Source organism: Anabrus simplex, chromosome 2, assembly GCF_040414725.1.
Source record: "Anabrus simplex isolate iqAnaSimp1 chromosome 2, ASM4041472v1, whole genome shotgun sequence".
NCBI lineage: Eukaryota > Metazoa > Arthropoda > Insecta > Orthoptera > Tettigoniidae > Anabrus > Anabrus simplex.
In genome coordinates this window covers 1,152,587,727-1,152,612,134 of record NC_090266.1, presented here as the reverse complement: position 1 = coordinate 1,152,612,134, position 24,408 = coordinate 1,152,587,727, and the positions used below count along the sequence as shown (strand labels likewise).

The following is a 24,408-nucleotide window of genomic DNA, read 5'->3' as shown; positions in this document are numbered from 1 at the left end:
TCACAATTTCATCATCGACTTCTTTAAAGCGTCCTTGTTGTGGACCACTGAATGCATTTTTTTGTACAGTACGCATTTTTTTAGCTCTTTGTCTTCACGCTAACGCCAAATATTGGCTTTAGTTAGGCCTATGCTGTATTTTCTTGCGGCTGCACAATTGTTCTACATTTCCGAGTGTTTAATAAACATTAACTTAAAATTGGCATCATAATATCGACTAGAACCCGTTGAAAATTTGCCGGCAATACCTTTTCCACGTATCTTTACAATACAACTATCCATCATGAAAATATTCCTGCTGTCTATAAACCTTAATTTTACCAGATACAGTATTTGATTTTACTAAGCGTCAAGTACAATAGACGCGTTATGACTCTGCCACTGAGTAGCTATGGCTTTTCTGAGAATTCGAAGGGTCGCATGTTTTGATGCCATTCTGCAGATTTAAGAAACATACAGGCACTGTACACTGTACAACTGGTAGCGATGTGTAGTAAAGAAGTGGTCGTCAATGATTTCTGTGCGCATGTGAAAAAAAGCAGCGTGGTTACCGCGGTAGTTGCCAGTGGTATCCATTAACTTACTGTTAGGCCGCGAATGCAACAACCCTTGAGTTTTTGCATGAGATTCTGAGAAAAAAAAAGTCTTGGATTTGGAGAAATACGGTATCACTCCAGAGATTTCTGTGGCAAACACCTCAGCTTTCTTCTTCAAACAGTGTCACCTAACCTAACCGTATATGTAGCCTATCATGAAAACATATTTGAAACGCATGTAGAGAAATAACCTCCTCGCGAAAAATTTACATGTAAATAGCCGTAACTAGACGCGAGAAGATATGAAATATCCTCTGAAATCAGTGATGCACTCTGCCATATTTTGAGGTGTATGACATTCTTACGTAATTTCCATTTAACATTAAAATTAAGATATCGTTTATTCAGTCTTTATTTTTACGAGTTAACAACTGCTATCGGCCACGTTATTTGCGCATTTATTACGAAAACGTGTTATCCTCTTTCATTTCGAATTTTCTTTAGAGAACAGCAGTCGATGGGGATTACTAATCATCTCCAACATCACCTTTGAATGTCAACGAGAGAGCTCGCAAATGCACAAAGTGAGAAAACTATACCGTACCGAAGATGATCGATCGCATGTTGTTGCAAACGTTTCAGTTTTCTTATTCAAACAGCGTCACGTATCCTAACTCAACTGTACTATACGTATGATGAAAACACACTTCAAGTGCCGGTAGAGAAATTATACCTTTCTCGCTATAAATTTTCATAATAGCCTTTCCGTAATTTAACCAGACGTGACAAAATACAAACTAACCTATGAAATCAATTAAGCACTCTGTCATATCTCGAGGGTGTATCCCATTCTTACTTAATTGCAGTATTTAGCCTCAAAATTAAGCGGTCGTTTAGTCAGACTTAATTTTTAACGAGTTAACAACCGTTATCGGACACGTTATTTACGCATTTATTACTAAAATATGTTCCCTTTCATTTTGAATTTTCTTTACGGAACAGCTGTCGATGGATATTACTAATTGACTCCGACATCGCCTTCGAATGTTGACGAGAGAAATCGCTAGTGCACATAGCGAGGAAACGATGCCGAAGGTAATCGATCGCATGCAATATCATCGCTGGGGTGCATAAATATCGGTAACGGAGAAAATCGCACACGCTTAATCGCTCGTAATAACGGATGCGCCAGTGATAGGGTTCTCGCTGTAACCGAAGGACGATACACAGGTTAATATAGGAATTTTGAAGGGACAGAAAAAAGCCGTCGCTATAACTGAGTTCTCGTTATATGCAGTACTCGCTATAGCGGACTTCTACTGTAATTCAAGTTATTATTTTTTCTAAGATCTTGCATGGAGTCCTATTTTTGTTGTAAATTAGGTGATCCTTTCCTTATTATTTGCTGCCTATAGATATTGTACAAAAGTGTTTTTATTTTATGTAGTTTCACCAGTAAAATTATCCTGTTTGGTCTCATGAATCATCTTCTTCCTGGCCTTCTTCTCAATTTATTGGGGTCAGCACCTGACATGAATTTGGCCAGTTTTACAGCTGGATATCCTATGTGTGGGGATGTATTCACTATTCCGTGTTAGTAGTGTGGTGTATTGTACGTTGATGAGAAGGAGAGTATCAAGACAAACACGTATACCCAGTCCCCGAGCTGGAGAAATTAACCATACAAATTTAAAATCCTCGACTTGGCAAGGAATCTAATCCAGAGCCCTCTGGACCAGTAAGCTGATGATTCATAGACCTGAACGGTTTGCCCTCATAAACAAGGAGTGAAAAAAAAAAAAAAAAATGTGGACAGTTTTTACGTGTTCTCCCTTGTGATTCCGTGAAGTAGAGAACAAAATGTACCAACAATGAATGACCAGAGGTTGAAGATTCGCTGGTTGGGAAGGTTATGTAGGTAAACATTTATGATAAAAGGAAGTACTGAGAGCGCTTCAGAAAAGAATGGGAAGCAGTCTGCTAGTCTGGAGCTAAACCACGCTTGAGTGTAATGTATCATAGAAAAGGAGGGGAAAAGGAATTAGTTCTGTGTTCTGTGTTCTTTCTTGTGTTTCAAAGTCCGTTCTACACTTTCACATAAAATTTCCTTCCTGAGCACAAAGATGATCTGCTTAAAGATGTATATTGGTGTAATGAAGTGTACGAGGACGGTTTGAAATTTCTCGGAATCACCGCTAGATGTCAGTGCTAGAGCAACGAGGTTCCCGCACAATAATCACACATCCTTTGTGAGTGAACACGTGGCGCGTCGGTGCTCTAGCTGCAGGAGTGTGGTAGTGACGACTCTTTGTTGTCGTTCCCGTGTAGTGATTTGTGACAATGGAAAAACTGAGATTCGAGCAGTGATTAAATACTTTGTAAAGAAAGGTATTAAAGCAAAGGAAATTCATGCCAACTTTCAGAGAACGCACTGGGGGACTCAGCTCCTTCATTTTCAACTGTTGCCAAGTGGAGAAGCGAGTTTAAATTTGGTCGGGAGAGCTTGGATGATGATCCGCGTAGTGGACGGCCAAAAAGTGTTACGACCCCAGAATTTATCGCAAAAGTGAATAAAATGGTCATGGAAGATCATCGACTGAATGTGCGGGAGATTGCTGAAGCTGTAGGGATGTCTTCTGAACGGGTGTATTATATTTTGACCGAAGAATTGGGTATGAAAAAATTATCTGCAATATGGGTGCCGCGGCTCTTGACTTTGGACAATAAACTCACCAGATTGGAAATGTCCGAACAAAGTCTGGCCCGTTTTCAGTGCAACCAACAAGATTTTTTGCACCGGTTTGTGACTACAGATGAAACTTGGGTCCACTACTATACCCCAGAGACAAAACATCAGTCAAAGCAGTGGAAACATGCTGATTCACCACCACCAAAGAAAGCAAAGGCAGTGCGTTCGGCCGGAAAGGTCATGGCCTCAGTTTTCTGGGATGCAAAAGGCATTCTGCTGATAGATTTTCTTCCTACTGACCAAACAATTACGGGGCAATACTATGCAAACCACCTAGACCAACTACAGGAAAAGATACGCGAAACAAGGCCTGGTTTGGCAAGGAAAAAGGTCATATTTCATCAGGACGCTCCGCTGCACACAAGTGTTATTGCCATGGCAAAACTTCATGAACTGGGGTACGAATTGTTGCCACATCCACCTTATTCACTTGATTTGGCACCATCAGACTTTCATCTATTCCCCAAGCTGAAAATTTTCCTCGGTGGACGGAGATTTTCTACAAGGGAAGAACTGACAGCCAAATTGGAGAGGTATTTTGCAGGCCTGGAGGAATCTCATTTTCAAGATGGGATGAAGGCATTGGAACACCGCTGGACCAAATGCATTAGTCTACAGGGAGACTATGTTGAAAAATAAAAGCATTTCCACCTAGGTAAGATACTTAATTTTAGTACATTCCGAGAACTTTTCAAAGCACCTACGTACATCTACGTACATTTCCATTACAGACTACCAAGCTGATTGGCTCAGACAGTAGAGCGCTGGCTTTCTGGGCCAAAGTTAGCAGGTTCAATCCCAGCTTGGTCTGATGATATTTGCAGAGTCTTCAACATCCCAGTCTTGTTTTGGTAGATTTACTGACAAGTTAGGGAACTCCTGCTGGACACCTCTGAAAATTGTAATAATAGTTTGTGACGCATGAAACCAGTAATATTATCACTGTATTATACCTCTTTGCATATTAGACACCTCTGGCTTTTCTCGGCAATAAAAAAAAAAAAAAAAAAAAAAGCTTTCGTGTAAGTCCCTCCCCAACATAATTCCCCAAAGAACAAGATTTCTGCTTTGCAGCAGACTCTTTCATAGTGCTACAATAACAGTGCAAAATTGTGTTTCAAATGGCATTGAATCGACAACAGTGCCTTAACAACTTGCTTTTGATAATGACCTGAGTTTTGTGCAGTATTTCGGGGCGTTATTCTGATGCATTACAGGAAGTGCTCTCTCCTAGATACTTAAAATGAATGCCATGCATATTTGGTATCGAGAAATTCAGTGGTATTATGATGCTCAGACATCATTACTTCAGTTTTTTTGGAAGAACTACAGCTTCGGCTACTTTCTTTGTAATGTTTCAACCTGGAGGTGAGCAATGTTGAGGTTATCTACAGTTAGGACTAGTCTGTGTTCAATTCCTACCGAACTTGATAGCTGCAGTCGCTTAAGTGCGGTATCCAGTATTTGGAAGTTAGTGGGTTCGAAGCACACTGTCAGCAACCCTGAAGATGTTTTTGCGTGGTTTCCCATTTTCACACCAGGAAAAGGCTGGGGCTGTACCTTGCTAAAGGCCACGGCCGCTTCCTTCCTCTTCCTAGACTCTTCCTGCCCCATCGTCGCCACAAGACCTATCTGTGTCAGCAACTTGTTAAAAAAAAAAGTACTCAATCCCTTGGGTCCAGTGCCCTGCCTTATTCAATTATTAGGCAGTCTGTTTCTCCAATCACAGATGAACTATTGTAGAGTACAGTTGAAAAGAATGGGTGAGAGCCCATAACCTTGCCGAGCACCAGTTTTAATCTCAAAGGATCTATAGAATTCCTCCATGAAATTCACTACTGAATAGGGGCCGATTGCAGAAATTGTATTTAGGTGACGCTTACAGTGAAATACTGTCCAGGTATGGCTGCCGCATGGCAAAGGCATTATCACGTAGACACTGTCTAAAACCGACATTCAACCAGCCATGTTTAAACACTGCCAAGAACACTGTTTAACTTCAAATTTTAGGAGTGAATCACAATTAGAGGTTATGTACCATGAGACATATAATTTGTATTATGTTGAGAGACGATTCTGGGAAAAAAGTTAGTCTCCTCCTGTGGGTTGTCTGCTGCGAAATCGCAGCAATTAATTTGAAATATACGAGGAGGTACAGTTTAAAATATTTTGCTTTTCAACAAATAGCGTAAGATACTTGTTTCTTGAGCCTGACACAAGGAACAGTTCTCTGTCAACTTGACTACAATTCTTGGCAACTAATATAATTAATTATATTTAGAATCATTTTCCTGAAATAACAGCTCACATCAAGTATATCCTTATTAGAATAACTTGCCGCCACATGCAGAAACCAGGAGGGATTCTGTTATATTACGTGTACTGGCAAGTAAGCAGACATAATAGTGACACTACCAAGTTTTTTTAATACTAGTCTCGCTAATTTTTAGCAACAGTGAGATAGGAAAAGGCAAGGACTGGGAAGGAAGAGCCGTAGCCATTATAACAGCCCCAGTATTTGCTTGGTGTAAAAATGGGGAAACTGCAGAAAACAATCTTCAAGGTTGCTGTTCGTGCATTTCGAACCTACAATCTCCAGAATGCAAGCTTCATTCATATGGCCCGTACAACTTATTCGGTTACACAGTCCTATAGTTTCATCGTCCCTTCGCTGATTGTATTTACTTCCTCATACGGTGGCATGTCGCTTTAGTCTTGATAATATTATATTTCATTTCCACTGGACCAGTCATGCTCATGCTTCGCCATATTTGTGTAATGTGTAGGAAGGCAACAGCTGACTAATGTTTGGTACGCACTCGGAAGATATTTCCATTTTCGAACCAATATTGAAAGTTAAAGTACGTCTAGCTAAACACTGGCTGAACATTGTTTATACAGTGGAACATCATGCTTAACTTGGACATTGTTAGGCAGACATTGTCTAAGGCTTAAAACTAGTAATCCTTTCTGAAATTGGCCGTAGGTGTTTGTCGGAGTTCATTTGATGTTGGAAAGACTCAAGAGGATATCAAGAAGGCTGAATCAGTCGATACAGCCACAGGCCTTCTTGAAATCAACAAAAGTCAATCTAAGTGGTTTGTTGCAAAGATATCTGATTTAGATGATATTCTTTAGTGAAAAGATCTTGTGGGAGTGGGTCTTAACAGAAGCTGGCTTGATGGTCATCTATTTGCTGATCAGCAACTTGTTCAGTGCGATTTTGAAGTGTTTTTGACAGGATTTTGTAGGCTACTCGGTGAAGGATAAGCCTCTGTAGTTATTCACCTCTGTTTAATAGCCTTTCTTTTTATGGGGAGGATATATAACAACAAATTGCCACTCCTTAGGAATAGATTCTGATTCTTATTCATCACATAAGAGTTGTTCCATTTTGGCAACAGAATTGGGACAAACATGTCAGGAGTTTAACTATAGAATTCTTACCTGATATCTTGTTTTTGAGGAGAGATGCAATGACTTGGATGATTTTTTCTCGGTAAGGAGGAATGAGACGTGGATGAGACCTGGAGACACTGGAAGGTATCAAATAGACTTCATTATGATTAGGCAGAGAATCAGGAACCAGGTGTTGGATTGCAAAACTTTCCCAGGAGCAGACGTGGACTCTGACCACAACTTGTTGGTTATGAAATGCCACCTGAAGTTGAAGAAATTGGAGAAAGGAAAGAATGTAAGGAGATAGGATCTAGGCATTTCAGAAGAAAAGAGTGTGAGGGACTGTTTCAAAGAACATTTTGCACAAGGACTAAATGAAAAGGCTGAAGGAAACACAATAGAGGAATAATGGACCGTCGTGCAGAATGAGGTCTCTGAGGCTGCTGAAGAAATGATAGGAAGAAAGGAAAGATCACCTAAGAATCAATGCATAACTCAGGAGATACTAGACCTGATTGATGAACAATGAAAGTACAAGAATGCAAAAAAATGAAGAGGGCAAAAAGGAATACAGGCGATTAAAGAATAAATTGGATAGAAAGTGCAGGACAGCTAAGGAAGAATGGCTGAAGGAAAAGTGCAAGGATGTTAAAGGTTGTATGGTCCTAGGAAATGTGGATGCTGCATACACGAAAATCAAGGAAACCTTTGGAGAAAGGGAAACTAGGTGTGTGAATATTAAGAGGTCAGATGGTAAACCACTTGTAGGGAAAGAAGACAAAGCAAGAAGATGGCAGGAACATATCAAACAGTTGTATCAAGGTGAAAATGTAGATGATAGGGTTCTGGAACAAGAAGAGGCTGTTGATGGTGATGAATTGGGGGACCCAATTTTGAGGTCAAAACTTGACAGAGTTTTGAAAGACTTAAATAGGAACAAGGCACCTAGAATTGATGACATTCCCTCTGAATTACTGACTGCCTTAGGGGAAACCAGCATGATGAGGTTATTCCATTTAGTGTGAAAGATGTATGAGACAGGAGAAGTGCCATTCGATTTTTGGCAAAATGTTGTAATACCTATTCCCAAGAAAGCCGGTGCTGACAAGTGTGAAAACAAGTATCTCACGCCTGCAAAATTTTAACATCCATTATTTACAGAAGAATGGAAAGACAAGTTGAATCTGAGTTGGGAGAAGATCAATTTGGCTTCAGAAGACATGTAGGAACACGTGAAGCAATCCTGACTTTACGTCTCATCTTAGAGGATCGAATTATGAAGGACAAGCCCACTACATGGCATTTGTAGATTTAGAAAAGCCATTTGATTATGTTGATTGGACCAAGCTATTTGAGATTCTGGAGGTGATCGGGATCAGATACAGAGAACAAAGAATTATCTACAATCTGTATAAAAATTGGCCTGCAATGATAAGATTGAGGGCTTTGAAAAAGAAGCAGCAATCCAGAAAGGAGTGAGGCCAGGTTGCATTTTGTCCCCCCTTCTTTTCAGTGTTTATATAGAACAGGCAGGAAAGGAAACCAAAGAGGAATTTGGGAAGGGAATCACAATCCAAGGAGAGGAAATCAAAATCCTGAGATTTGCTGATGATATTGGTATTTTATCTGAGACTGCAGAAGATCTGGACAAATTGCTGAATGGTATGGGCAGAGTCTTGGGTAAGGAGTACAAGATGAAAATAAATAAGTCCAAAACAAAAGTAAAGGAGTGCAGTCGAACGAAGTCAGGTGATGCAGGAAATGTTAAATTAGGAAATGAAGTTTTAAAGGAAGTAGATGAATATTGTTACTTGGTAGTAAAATAAACAACGATAGCAGAAGTAAGGAGGACGTAGAATGCATACTAGCACAAGCAATCTTAAGAAAAGAAATTTGCTCACTTCGAACATTGAGATAGGAATTAAAAAGATATTTTTGAAGACTTTTGTCTGGAGCATGGCACTGTATGGAAGTGAAACATGGACGACAATTTGTTCAGAAAGAAAGGGAATTGAAGTTTTCAGAAGAATGCTGAAGGTGAGATGGATAGATCGAATCACGAATGAAGGGATACTGAATCGAATTTGTTAGAGGAGATCAGTTTTGCTGAATTTGACAAGAAGAGGAGATGGAATGATAGGACACATCTTAAGACACCCAGAACTTGTGCAGTTTGTTTTTGAGTGAAGTGTAGGGCGTAAGAACAGTAGGGGTAGGCCAAGGTATGAATATGACAAGCTGATTAGAGCAGATGTAGGATGCAGCAGTTACGTAAAAATGAAAAGTTTAGCACAGGATAGGGTGGCATGGAGAGTTGCATCAAACCAGTCTGTGGACTGATGACTCAAACAACAAGAAGGAAATGAATCTAGTGAAACTAAGGATGGACCAGAAATTGTGATCTTTGATGCTGGAAGAGGACAGTAGAGTATGGACTCATACTGTTGAGGTATTCATTCCTGCCAGTTTGTCCTATATACGAACTGTTGCTGTCGTTGCAACGAAACCTATAAACACCTGACTTTGTAAAAGGGTTAGATTTGTTGATTATGTTAGAATTGTGCAGAATATCCGTATTACTATTGCTAGTGTAGAAAGAGATATTGACGTTGTGTTTCTTAAATATATTAGTGATGCTGTAAATGTTTTTGTTAAAAGTGAAAGTCAAAAATAACTTGGGTTTAGATTTATCTTTTATTAAATTTGATTTTGGACGATGTCTGAAATTATTGATTATGCATTCGATGAACCCTTCGTTATAACCATTGAATCTAGCTCTGGAACGGACAATATTTAGTTCCTTGCTCTTCAGGTATGCTTTGGACATGGGGACTTTGAATGCGCGATCAACTAAGCTGTTGTATGTAGTGCATTTATGAGAATGGGGACATATTGAGTCTTGTTTTATTGTTGTTGCTGTGTGGGTGGTTTTCCTGTAAATTTTATATGAGAATGAAGAAGAGAGCCAAGTGATCATTAAATCTAAGAAGTTGATAGAGCCATTAATTTCTGATTCTAATGCAAATTTGATATGAGGATCTATGTTGTTAAGGTTTATAGGAGTGTTCGGTGCATCAATAGAGCATTCATCGATGATGATAAAAGTATCGTGTATATATCTGGCCCACAACTTAATGTTATTAAACTTTTCATTGTTTTCAATAGCAGTATGCTCTAGAAAATCCAAGTGTATTTCTCCCAAAATGCCGGAGGCCGGTGACCCCATAGCCTAGCCATTTTGCTTATAAATGATGTCAAATGTGAAATAGTTATTATCAGTTAACAATTTCAAAACACACAAAATAAGAGATTTCTAGTTTGCTTAAATGAATGTTGGTATTTAGATTATTTTCAATGATAGGAAAAAGTTAGCTCGTTTTTACACTCGGGTACATGTTGATAATGTCGAAAGAATACAATGTGTGGTACGGCTGCAGGTCAAATCTGTCTAGTTTCTTGATTAGTTCTGAGGTGTTATTATTTATAAGTTTCATTTTCTGTATTGATTGGATGCACTGTACAGACAAGAAATGTGTTCCACCTATCAATACTTTATTTATTATAAACGGATTTACATCAGTACCGGTTTCGGCCTTCAGTGGCCATCATTAGCTGGTATATTACAATATTGTAGCCATTAGACATATGTCACAAAGATGTTATTATGATTAGATCATCCGGATGTCTAATGGGTTAAAAATAAAATGCTGTATATTGTAGTAATATTTGTCTATGTGGGGTTAAAATATGATCAATGTGGCAGTGAAGGCTACAGTAAACTAAAACTTATTAAGTGTACATTAGACATATTGAGCACATTAAACATATTCAAATACATAAAGCACAGTATAAAACACTTGATAAGTTTAAACACACTAAAATATAAGGTACATGTATGTTAAAACAGTTGTTAAAATTTGAGAGTTCATGTTGTGTGAAGTTCCTTCTTCAAGCAAGAACTATAAGGAGGTGTGGACTGAGCGTGAATGGACGTGAGTGAGTTGGGTGTATGGTAGAGGGGGGTGGAAGGGGTGGGAGAGGGGTGGAAGGGATGGGAAGGCGTGGTTTAAGGCGGTTCGGGGGATGGAGTGGTGGTGGTGTGCGGCGTTGTGCAGAGCGTAAAAGATCGATTTCTTATTCGTGGATTTAATGCCTCGAAAAGAATGTTAGGTATTTCTGATATTTCGTTGAGGTTTAGATTGGGATTGAAAAATCGGTCTAAATGAATAAAACAGTTTTCTGTAACGTCGAGCAAAGGGCCTTTGTTTATGTTCTTAAGAATTTCTAGGTCTTGTTCTATGGTACTAAAATTGTGTTTTGAGTCATGGATGTGTTGGCCTATTGCCGAAAACCTATTATACTTGATGGCATTGACGTGTTCAAGGTATCTAACTTTAAAACTTCTCCCGAACTGTCCGATGTATGAGGAAACACCATTATTGCATTTGAAATGATAGACACCTGACTTTGTAAAAATGTCAGATTTGTTTATTGACCTGGAATTATGCACTATTTCCATATTTCTATTGTTGGTTCTATATGAAATTTTGATATTATGTTTCTTAAAGATGTTGGTTACACTGTGTATGTTTTCGTAGAAGGTGAAGGTGGCATATAGGGCGGGGTTTGGTCTTTCTTTAGATAATGTTGACTTTGGTCTATGTTTGCATTTGTTGATGATACGTTCTATGAATGAGGAATTATATCTGTTATATTTAGCGATGGAACGTATGATGTTCAAATCTTTCTTTAGATTTTCTTTGGATAATGGTATTTTTAGTGCTCGGTCTACCATACAGCGTTTTTGTAGTTACAACACAGCTCTCCCAAGAACTTACGATTACGTATCTGTGAGGGTCTGTTAAATCAAAGCTGGGGATTTATCATAGACTCCAAACTCCCTGAGAAATGTTTACAAAAGTCTCACAGTCCACTGAATCGTAGGCCTTCATGAAATCCACAAAAGTCATAATAATCCTTTTTCTGCCTCGTTGTCCTAATCTTGATCAATGATTTGAGGATGAAAATTCGTTTTGAACATGAACATCCCTTTCGGAACTCTGCCTAGTTTGAAATGCTCTCAGCAGTATCTTGTACATGATTTGAGGAAGCGAGATAACTCTGTAGTTATTGACATCCGTTTTATCACCCTTTTTCTGCAAGGGGTGAGTTAGAGCCTTCTTTCTCTCCTTTGGGATCTCTTACGTTTTCCAAATATGACCGAAAAGTCCTTCCAACTGTTTAACCACATTTTTGCCTGCGTACCTAAACAATTCTGCCATGCTCAGTTGTTCCCAGGAGCTTTATAGCTTTTTTTAGCTCTTTAATTATGCCCTTGGTTTCTCGTTTGTCTGGAGGATGTGAATTCTGCAGTTTTTTTATGGGTGCGTATTTCAGTCTTCTGACTACATTCTTGTGTGCCGTGAAGCTTGGCCCTGGCCCTAATTGCACACAATATAGGCCAATACACTTCAATTGATGAAAATATCCTTGGAATAGTTAATTTTAAACACCTGCTCTGTTGCTGTAACTGTGGTGTGTGTATTTCATATTGACTGCAAAATCTTAACCTAAAACCGACCTGTAAACATGATTATTGGGCACGAATTTCAGTGTTCCGACTGTACCTTCATGTTCTGTGCAGCTTTACGCTGGCCGTAATTACACACACCACATCTGGTACAGGCACTCTCCCGTTGACGTGGAACATTTCATGTTGCCTCACAAAGTTATCTCTTCCCGCACAGTTACAGTTCCTTGTGCCATGTGTCGGCACATTGTATCGAAACACTCCACCTCAAGCTCCTAGGGTGCTATTCATAGCCCTGTTTAGTCCGGACCAAAGCTCTACCAACTATGGACTAAGAGCTGACAAACATTTTTCTTATTCATAGATGGCTTTTCCCGTTAGTCCGAGGATGATCCAGCTTTAGTCCGGCTAACTATAGTCCTGGTCTGGATGTAGTTCAAAGGAAGAATAACTTCCTCAACTACGTGAAGTTGCGGTTAGTTCTCGAAATAAGGGAGATGACATATGAAAATGTATGGAATAAGACCAATTATCTTCTTGAAGTACGACGATACCAATTTTATGAATAGATACCGTTTTACGAAGACCAATACAAGAGATTTGATAACAGTTATGGATCCTAACCTATATGAGCATGCAAACAGTAGGGCGCTAGACTCTTTCCTCACTATGCAAAGTTTCCTGCTGATGAAGAAGAAAGATTGGCAATGAAAAGTTTTCACAATGTTACTCAGTTTCCTCAAATACTTATTTGAATTGTTTTAGTCTATTAACTGTAGTAATATCCTTTATAACATGTGTAAGTCAGCTAGCGTGGCGGCCATGATAGTTAAGGCGTTGAGTTTGTATTATGGTCTCACCGAGCTCGATAGCTGCAGTCGCTTAATTGCGGCCAGTATCCAGTATTCGGGAGATAGTAGGTTCGAACCCCACTGTCGGCAGCCCTGAAAACGGTTTTCCGTGGTTTCCCATTTTCACACCAGGCAAATGCTGGGGCTGTACCTTAATTAAGGCCACGGCCGCTTCCTTCCCACTCCTAGCCCTTCCCTGTCCCATCGTCGCCATAAGACCTATCTGTGTCGGTGCGACGTAAAGCAACTTGCAAAAAAAAAATTGTATTATGGTCTAAGACCGTGGTTAGCCGGTTCGAGTCCTATTGGTCAAAAACATTTTTACTATCAGAATGTTGGCCGGCAGGATAGGGGAGGTGGTGGTACACATTTCTAATCACCAGATTGCGTGTCAAAAGCCTGGATTAAATTCCAAACCTCTCCGCATTGTTCATATGGAATGAGGGCATATGATGCGGTTGATGGTGATTCGTCCATCAGATGGGGACGTATAGGTTTGAGCAGAACCCTTCGTGCTATTTGACAGGAGTAGGCTATGTGCTGGCACCCAGTTTCACCCCATCAGTCATAATCATCATTATAAATTCATTCTAGGTCATTGGGAACATTGATGGAACTCTCATTCAGATTCAAAATCCTGGAGGGAAGGACTCACAGATTTATATTAACAGAAAAGGATGGTTTTCCTTAAATATTCAGGTAATAAACCAAACCAAGCCCCATGGCACAACAGCCCCGAAGGCCATGGCCAACCAAGTGACACTGGATACAATATCTTCGAAATATAGTTACCCTGTTTTCAGCTAGCTTTAACAACGGACATGATTATGGTCCATATGGTCCATGAAATCATCTTAATTTTCTGCCTGTCACATTAATACCACTAAGACATTTGCAATATCAGCATGGTATCTGTTATATAGACAGTCATACGTAGGCCCCTGTCCGGGTACGAAATGAAAACTTTTACCCGATCAGTCATGATATTATCCAGTGCTATTAAAGTTTTGTGTTATAAATTTATAAGTAATTTAATGAAATGTAAAATCATCAATAGTTGGAAAGTTAATATAAGCGTAATTATGTTTACAAGAAATTGAAGAAAATTATTGTCTTCTTTATATTTGAATTTATGGAAGTAGATTTTATTTTACCGGGCGAGTTGGCCGTACGCGTAGAGGCGTGCGGCTGTGAGCTTGCATCCGGGAGATAGTAGGTTCGAATCCCACTATCGGCAGCCCTGAAGATAGTTTTCCGTGGTTTCCCATTTTCACACCAGGCAAATGCTGGGGCTGTACCTTAATTAAGGCCACGGCCGCTTCCTTCCAACTCCTAGGCCTTTCCTATCCCATCGTCGCCATAAGACCTATCTGTGTCGGTGCGACGTTTAGCCCCTAGCAAAAAAAAAAATAAAAATAAAAAATATTTTCCACCACTGGTAATCTCTTCTCCACACAGGAAAAGAGGAATAATTTTTCCTCTCAGCTCAAGTTGGTCTCCCAAATCTTCTTTTCGATGTCCATTATCAGTCAGGGCTGCACGTATGAATATGAACGAACGCGAGTTTTTACTCAGTTGTTATTAACATCTCTGAACACGGTCAACAAAATCTCCATCGTGCTAGCTAGAACGATAGATCAAGTCAGCCATGCTCCGTTTTGCGAGTTCTGCGCATGCTCACAAGTAATTTGCGAGGATGATCTCTACACTAACTTAGTACGCGCACAATACAGGTCTATGAATAACATATTCTTGGTGCATAGTTAGTCTAAGACTAGTGAATGTTTATGAATAGCACCCCTAATGTTTCAAAACAGCTGACTGTTCTGGTCTGCCCAACCCTAGCCACTGGGCTAAGCTGGAATTTTGCCGGGCTGAGTGGCTCAGACGGTTGAGGCACTGGCCTTCTGACCCTAACTTGGCAGGTTCGATCGTGGCTCAGTCCGGTGGTATTTGAAGTTGCTCGAATACGTCAGCCTCATGTTGGTAGATTTACAGTCATATAAAAGGACTCCTGCAGGACAAAATTCCGGCACCTCTGCATCTCCGAAAACCGTAAATGTAGTTAGTGGGCCGTTAATACTAATAACATCATTAAACTTGAATTGAACCTGCCAATTTGGGCTCTAAAGGCCAGCACTCTAATATCTGAGCCACTCAGCCCAGCTGCGACTTAACTCCTTGTGCTGTAAGGAGTAATATAATAGCATTTCCTGTTATCCAGGTATGCATTATTTTGAGTGCGTTATCCTCTCCTTCAGGTATTCCTGTTAGATTTGTAGTTAATTTTAAGAATAGCTGCTAAAAGTATTTACTCATTCATGTACGTGTTATACTCTTTCTTTGGAACTTCCTACAGTGAGAAGACATCAGGTTCTTTCAGACCTTTTTCACTACTCCTTGGTGATATGGTGACTGAGCTTCACTCCTCGCTGTACTCTGCTGTATTAACGGAGAGATCCACTACAGTTGTTGTTCATCTGTTGAGGTGTATTGCTAAGCTGGTTCAGAATACAACTTATCACCGTCTAGCACCAGGCCTCTTGACGAAGTTAATCATGATCGTGAGCAAATTCATGTCTCATAAAGGTTTGTATAGAATCTCTTGTCTTTAATGTTTACTTAATACTCGTTATGTTCTTGTGTACTCTTTTAAATTGCATAAGATAGGAAAAAAATTCCTTTTTAGTAGAATGACAGTCAGGGTAGCATGTCTGGAAAACGGGTAAGGCATATAAGGAGAAATGAGTTCAGAAATCACGGTGTTTCTAGAATACTATTTGCAGATTTCAATAAAATAAATACAAATTATTCAAGATTCATGTCCAACAATTGCTTAATTGGTGAGAATATAGGTCTAAGGAGGTTTAGACTTCTAGAAGAGACTTTCTGCCTGCCCAGTAGCAAGCATGTAAACTTGCTAAGCTGCTTCTCTGCAGGCTGGTGTGTGACATGAACATTCATGGTATTAAATGGCGTATGGCTCTTAGTGCTGGGAGTGTCCGAGGACAAGTTCGGCTCGCCAGATGCAGGTCTTTGATTTGACTCCTTAGGCGACCTGCGCGTAATGATGAGGATGAAATTATGATGAAGACGGCACACACAAACACACCTAGTCCTCGTGTCTGTCAGCGAAATTAACCAATTATGGTTAAATCCCAACCCCGCCGGGAATTGAACCCGGGATTCCTGTGTGACCAAAGGCCAGCACGCTAACCATTTAGCTATGGGGCCGGACAACATTCATGGTGAATGAGTTTTAGTTGTTATGGAATAGACCAGTGGTATATTTTTTTTCTCATGGATCCCTAAAGATACTTTTACACTCAGGCTTGTACCCATAAAGGTGATGTTTAGTTCAAATTTTACATAAATGTATCTAAAATAAATTTAACAATTTATTCCTTAATAATTAATAACTGCACTGAATTTTTTAAGATTAAATGGGGGTTTACCTTAAATCGAGGTTTCAGTAGAAAGCACACCTTTTCCAGTAATCTTTGCCTGTATTAACATAAATTGCACCATCACACATTCTTTACTAAATTACGGCAATAAAACAAGGAACACTACACATTATACTGTACAGTGGAACCTCGATTCTCCGTTTTTGGAGGGACCACAGGAAAACTGAAAATACAGGATCAAATGATCCATCTTGCCATTAAATAGCTCCTCAATTAAAGGTAATGGTAGAATGAGTGAATCTGGAACCAGCCCTCATATCCAGGTAAAAATGACTGACCTGGCCGCGAATCGAAACCGGGCCCTCCGGGTAAGAGGCAGGCAAGTTAGACCACGGTGCCGACTTCAAACATTAATTACTGGTACACGACTTAAAAAACTCAAAACTTTACATTCAGTTTTACTGGGGAAACTTCATCAGTTTCCTCCGAAAACGTCTTTCAGTTCAGCAACTGTAATCAGACAGACTCTTTGAAAAATCTAATACCCGTAACGCCAAACCAAACAACAATCGACCACAAGAAATTTTTAATTCTCTAATCTAATAAACTAAAGCACATTATATACAAAAGCACCCAACATGATGGCGAAATCCTTTTTTTTTTTTTTTTTTTCCCTTGTAATTTGATCACCAGTAGCCTGTACTGTTCTTAGTCAGTTTATGGAAATCTTGTACCTCGTAAATTAGGCCTACATCGACTTTTAAAAGTTATGTTGAACTTGAGAATATGGTTTTGAATGTAAGTACTGATTCTCAAGTTGTTGAATGCATTATATTCAATTCTGCCCATCACTAATCACAATCAAATTGGAAAGAGAAAAAATATCATTAACACTTCCGAAATTACAGTTATTCACGACCTTGAGCTCAGCTGGAAAGCGCACTCGATGTACAAGTCGGTACGAGTGCAAAATGATACAAAGTTTGTAAATGTAATGTGCGCAAATAAAATGACTGATTTTTATAACATTTTTAACAAAAAAATGTGAAATTCCAAGTCTTATATTAGGACCAAAAGAGTAATAAGCAATCCCAAAACCTCCCATGGCTTTATGTGTGTAAGGTGTAACATTTGTTCTGCTCTCGATAACATAATCGTATACAATAATATTGAAATACTAAATTTGTGTTACTTAAGCAGGAGCAAATTCGATTCCTGCCTCAAAACCCAGTGACTATACAGTGCCCTGAGGGACGTGCCGAAAACCTGTTCAGCGTTACACTAAAAAAAAAAGTAAAAAAAAAAATCTAACCCGGGATATAATGTACACCTTTTGCAAGTACGAACATTCGACGAAACTTATTCCGTCTTCAAGTAGAGCTGTCAAAATGCACTCTGTCTCCTTCCAATTGTTGTGGGCACTCTTTGCTTTATGATTTCCGAGGAATCTCTAAACAATACTGCCCGAATGCGATGCTAAGATGGTCCCTTATGCAAGTTCATCGCCGATCGCTTTTCCAGTACAGTACTTCCTCAAATTACCGCAATGACGGGACTTTAACACCAAGATCTGTAAGTATGCCATAGCCATCCTTTCGTGAGATACAGTTGCTTGAAAAATGCATGATTGAGGATTTAGCATTGATGGGACTGAAATTTCTGGACGGTTGATCCGGGAAATAGTTTCTTCGAGGAACGGATAATGCGGGATTTTTACAATGTGATTTAATGGGGATGCTCGCAGGACCATGCAGGACCACGAATAATACGGGAAAACGTAGTTTCCAGGAACATATAGTCGAGGTTCTACTGTAGTTACAACTTTGTAGTTTGTGCTGAAGATTACACTTGTGTTGAACTGCCCCTGCTATCTAAGCAAGGGACCTATCATCATCATCATCATCATCATCATCATCATCATCATCATCAATGTCCCACTCCAGTCGCCTGGGTGTGGTTAACACGACTCCTCCACTCCTCCACTTTTCCTGCTCCATTACTTCCGCCACATCCAATCCAGCTTCTCTAATGTCCTTCGAAATCTGATCCATCCACCTTCTTCTCGGTCTTCCAACTGGTCTCTCTCCCTTAACTTCTCTTTCCAATTCCCTTCTTGCTACCCGTGCCTTTCCCATTCTTTTTACATGTCCGAACCATCTCAGTCTTGCTTTCTGTATCTTCTGTACTAACGGCTCTATATTTATCTCTGATTTTAATATTTTGAATTCCATCTCCTCTTGTCTTTTTAACTGATGTTCTTAAAAATTTAATTTCTACTGCTTGGATCTTACTATCTTGTTTCTTATTAGTTACCGGTGTTTCTAGTCCGTATGTTACAATTGGTATGAAATACTGTTTATATAATGTTAATTTCGTTCTTTTGGGTACTTTGTCATCCCATAAAAGCTCTCTGACTTGATGATAAAATGTTGTACCTCTATTACCTGGCTAGGGACCTGTATTACACCATAACTAGCTTTAGAGTTTTTTCAGTGCAGACATCTAGTACAGGCTTCTATATTGTACACTGTTATGCCTGTTAGCATTCAGTCTGCAAGCCTCTGTCAATTAATTGCTTCCATAATCCTCTATTTGTAACCAGCTCTGTATCCTCTTTTAGTTCCACACCTCTTAAAACTGATTGCTTTGGACTCTACATCTCTTAGTTGGTTAAGAATTTTTTTTCAGTGTTACTTAGGAGGAATATATTCGCCATTATTCCTGATATTAGTGAGCCCATAGTTAACCCTTCCTTTTGACAAGAGATTTTGTCGGTGAAAATGCAAAACTGTTTCGGTTTAAGGTGTTCTTGTAAGGTTATATACGATTTCCCGTAAAAGTTGGAAAAGATATCACACTCACAAAACCACATTAAAATCGGTAAGAAACAGAAATCAGTTCTTTCAAAACTTGTCGCAGATTTTTTTCGTACAGCGGTTAACTCATTACTACGGTATTTTCTAATTCCGTTAGCCTGTGAACTTGCATGTTCAGTTTCATTCTTAAAAATTTTAATAGCATCACTTCAGAGGCTTCTGTGGCAAATATTTCTATTTTCCTACTTCAAACGGCATCACCTAACCTAGGTTTACCACGCACGTGTTACGAAAACATATTTCAAGCTCCTTGTAGAGTATTGAAAGCTTTTCACAATAAATTTCCATAGGAAAAGCTTTTCTGAAATCTAATCAGGTGCGAGAGTATATAACCTAACCTCTGAAATAAGTTATTCACACGTCTGTATCTTGAAGAATTACCACGTTCCTATTTTATTTCAGTACCTGGTATTACAATTGAGCAATCTTTTACTTCAGCCTTTATTTTTAAGGAGTTAACAGCTGCTGTCAGTAGACTTAATTATGCGTTTATTACAAACTAGTGATGGGTTGTTTATGAACAAACTGACTCTTTTGACTGATTCATTGGTGAGCTGGTTGTTCAAATAAGAGTCTACTCTTGTATGAGCTAACTTCCTCCTTGCTCCTTGAGAGCTAGTCGTTCAATTAAGCGTTGAATCTTGTATGAGCTAGCTCCCTCCTTGCTCCTCGAGAGCTAGTCATTCACTTAAGAGTCGACTCTTTTATGAACGAACGGCCTGCACCATCAACTGCGGTTCCATGAAAGAACTAGCTCGTTTATTTCTAGCCGAAACCAGATAAACTAGATACCAGATAAACACGTGACATACAGATGGCACTCTCTTTTTCATAGGCTTCCCAGTCTAAAAGTCTAGCCTCTTCCCGCACTCAGTCAGGAGCCAGTGCAGTGGTTGTGGTCTGCCTGCGATGTACGTTATTTGTGCCATAGTTCTGGCTGCCTCTTTCCTAACAAAACTTACCAATTCATTGCCTGTATGCACTCATGATCTCTGAAAGATGTACAGATCCAGTAGGTTAAAAGCAAATAAACTATACCAAGTTCGGGTTAACTATCCTAAACTAAGCACGAACAAAAGTCACTACCCAGAATACTGAATATACCACCCGGCAAGTAGAAACAGTTTAGTTTTATTCTGTCCGAAATAATAAGAAATACTCTGACACATCCTCACTTATTTCTTAAATGCGGTCATAGTCATGAATCAACATACTGCCAACATCATTCGGTTTTACGGTACCACGGATAAAATGATATACCGTACTTTTAAATCAAATTAAGGAAAATATAAAATAACGCTCGTTTTGGCTTTAAAATATAGGCTAAATAACTCGTGCCAAAGTGTATACCGCAGTATATTTTCAACTCATTAGCTGAAGGGTCAGCGTTGAGGCCTTCGGTGCAGAGGGTACTGGATTAGATTCCCGGCCGAGTCGGGGATTTTAATTCCTCTTGCTCAGGAACTGGGTGTTTGTGTTTGTCCCAAAACTCTCCTCTTCATATTTAGACACCACACCACAGAAACACACAATAGTGATTACATCCCTCCACATAGGGTTAACATCAGGAAGGGAATCCGGCCAAATCCACATTCGCACCCGCGACCCCACAAGTGTGGGAAAAGCGGTAGAAGAAGAAGTGTTGTCGTGTAAGGAGTGCCAATATATCAAATGTACGTATCGTATGGTGCATTCATTCTTGGAAGACAAAATTTTAAGAGAGAAGAAAATGGGACTTAGACGAAGTAGTATTAGATGTCATACATTACTATTGTATATTTGTGCATATAATTGCCTTACGTCACACCGACACAGATAGGTCTTATACCGACAGTGGGATAGGAAAGGGCTAGGAGTGGGAAGGAAGCGACTTTGGCCTTAAGATACAGACCCAGCATTTGCCTGGTGTAAAAATGGGAAACCATGGAAAACCATCTTCAGGGCTGTCAACTGCGGGGATTCGAACCCACTATCTCCCGGATGCGAGCTCACAGCTGCGCGCTCCTAACCGCACGGCCAACTCGCCCGGTTTATTGGAATTTTAGAGTTAATGTAGGTGTAGTCTGGCTCCATGGCTAAATGGTTAGCGTGCTGTCCTTTGGTCACAGGGGCCCGGGTTCGATTCCCGGCAGGGTTGGGTTTTTTTAACCATAATTGGTTAATTTCGCTGGCACGGGGGCTGGGTGTTCATGTCGTCTTCATCATTATTTCATCCTCATCACGACGTGCAGGTCGCCTACGGGAGTCAAATCAAAAGACCTGCATCTGGCGAGCCGAACTTGTCCTCGGACACTCCCGGCACTAAAAGCCATACGCCATTTCATTTCAATGTAGGTGTAGCTTTTTTAATCGATACGCATTTTGATTTTATTCGGGGCTTCCTGCACTTCTTTCAACACCTTAAAACCTCTTTAAGACTCATGATTACCTGGCTTGCTCTCACTTTGGGATGCAACATTGCATGGCAGGGCACAGTTTGAACGAAAGTGAAGTAATCAATTAGACGATAACTGCATCACGCCAAACTGAACTACTGTGGTAAGATGATGTTTATCTCCAGTATGCAAAGCAGAATCCGATGCATAGCAGAAGGAATGATTGCGCGTGATGCTCGAGACCAAGTAATGGACCATGAGACGCCTCAAAATACATGACTTTTTTCTTGTGAACTAATCATCCCATTAATCTGGGATTTATGCTAAATGAATCTTTGTTTCCAGTTTTTCTGCACAAAAATTTCCGACGCAACATTTACACTAGTTTTCATTGTATACTGAAAAAACCTTGCAAACATTAAAAAAAGAGACTATCTTTCTGTCTGAAATATGACTGGTCTCTTCTCCATTAATGTAAGGAATAAAATAGTTTAAAATAAATGGTAGTAAATGTTCCGCATCACTGAGGGATTAATGAGTTGGCCGAGCTTGTTTTAGCTCCTCATTTGTGAACTTACATGCACACTGCACTGCGCTAATACTCACAAATAACAGCCAGCAGTATGGTATTATCTAAGCATCTCAGCCAAATTGCAGAGAGAACAGAGAAGCAAACTAGCAACGATCAGGCCGGAGGATACTCCGTGTAGAAACAACTGGGTTCTCCTGTTAATATTACAAGTACTTGCTTGATACGTTTCTCTTTCATCAAATGTATTTTTATTCAAATTTTGTTGCAGTATCTTTATTTTTGTTTGAATTATTGAGGAAATGCCAGGTTTACTAGCAAGTGGGACAAACTGTATTATCACAGGTGAATCTTGATTTCATGTTTTCTTCAGACTGTTTCACCACAGTAGTATTCTTCTTATTTGCTTTTAGCTGTAGTTGAGCAACAAATATTTTCTCTTTATTTTAACTGCCATTGGTTGACATATAATGGTGCCACACCATCGGTCAATATGAGCGCAGTGCTCACCCGGATTTATTACATTCTTCAGTATGGTTTCATTATAAATTTATTAAGTTTTATGTTAACTGGTTGGCGATGATGTAGGGACGTATAAATTTAGCTTTAACTTTATAAAATATCATAAATGTTTCCTTCGTGCATACAAGAAAAAAGTGCCACTTATCTCTAAAAGATTATTGATTACATAAGTAAAAAAATTCAAAAAATAACTTTTCTTATATGAAGGAACTGTCACTCTAACACACATTTCTGATTCTGTCTCTACATTGGGCGCACACAATCAGCATAAATGTGTACTTGTGCCCGTACGCTCCATTGCCAAATTTTAGTTGTCACATCATTGAACATGAGGGCTCTTAACAGCAACAATAACCTCCTGTATGTCGTACAATTATGAAAAATTAAGGTTCTGTCCCATCTGTACTCTTACAGCATGTAACTCAGCGTTCTCTTCATTGTCACACACTTCCAATCGCTTGCTGATAACATAGTCTCTATGCATGGTTGAAATGCACTATTCAGATTAAAACATGAAATCAATCAGGAAATAAAAAGCTGAAAAGCATAACAGTCTATAATGATAATGAATGTATGTATGTAATGTATGTATGTATGTATGTATGTATGTATGTATGTATGTATGTATGTATGTATGTATGTATGTATGTATGTAATAAAAGTCCACCAGTGCTGTATAGTTTTCTTTCATTTATGCCATGAGCCTACCTTGCCACATATCACCATGGTTTTATAAAATTTATTTAATGTCCTAAAATAGAAAAATCGGCTTCACAAATGTACCGCACGTAAGGTACCTCGTGTTCGCCTGACTGAGCGTACCCGGAAAGGGGACAGTATATTGGTGAGAGTATTTTTCTACAGTTTGAAGACTATTAGGGATGTTGTATAGAACAAAATAATTCCTATTTCTGTCAGATAATGGGCAGTTATACAGAATATAACACTAATGACTCGTCGCTATGACAAATGCCTAGTGTTGCCAAATGGCACCTGACAAATCTTTTTATGTCATGGAATCAGTGAAAGTGCCACATGTATAAATAGTGGTAATGTGTGTTATAGACTGATGTTAGGAGATACTAACATATTCTCTAATATGTATAAATGTAGGAAAGAAACGTGTATAACACTTCACTTCAGTCTGTGAGTCATTGTGAGAAAGAACAGTACCCTCTTCAATTCACTGTCTCAGCAATCAGCTTCTGTGGTATTAGTGGTAAAACAATGACACACACTTATACAGGAATCTCAAATGTGAGTTGTATCCACTACAGTAATTGTTTAATTTGTTTCTCATAGCAGTTTTGTAAAACGAATGAAGCAATACCCAACAGTGCCACTTGTAGGTGCTCGAGGGTTATCCAACTATGAACTTCAAACTCGTATTTGTAATGCATGGCAGTTATCGTAACAACTAGTTTTTATTTTTACCTTTTTTATATTTCTGTTTATCTCCACTTCATTTTCACGTTTCTTGGTGTTGAAACATGTACTTGGAAACCTCTTGCTTGTAGTATAAATTATTCTTCCAAATTTATGCAATAATATAACTCCATATGGATCACTGCAATCAGTGCAATCCACTGTATGTTCTAACCTCCAAACAGACCATATGAATTGGTCAGTTGAGT

General features: G+C 39.2%; 1 protein-coding gene across 1 annotated transcript in view; it reads left to right on the top strand.

Moving 5' to 3' along the window:
* Nucleotides 1-24,408, top strand: part of LOC136863813 (HEAT repeat-containing protein 6) — a 248,820-nt gene that overhangs the window by 48,796 nt on the left and 175,616 nt on the right. Inside the window, exon 7 of the mRNA XM_067140151.2 lies at nt 15,425-15,654. Coding sequence (XP_066996252.2) covers nt 15,425-15,654 — 230 coding nt within the window. The remainder of the gene's footprint in view (nt 1-15,424; nt 15,655-24,408) is intronic.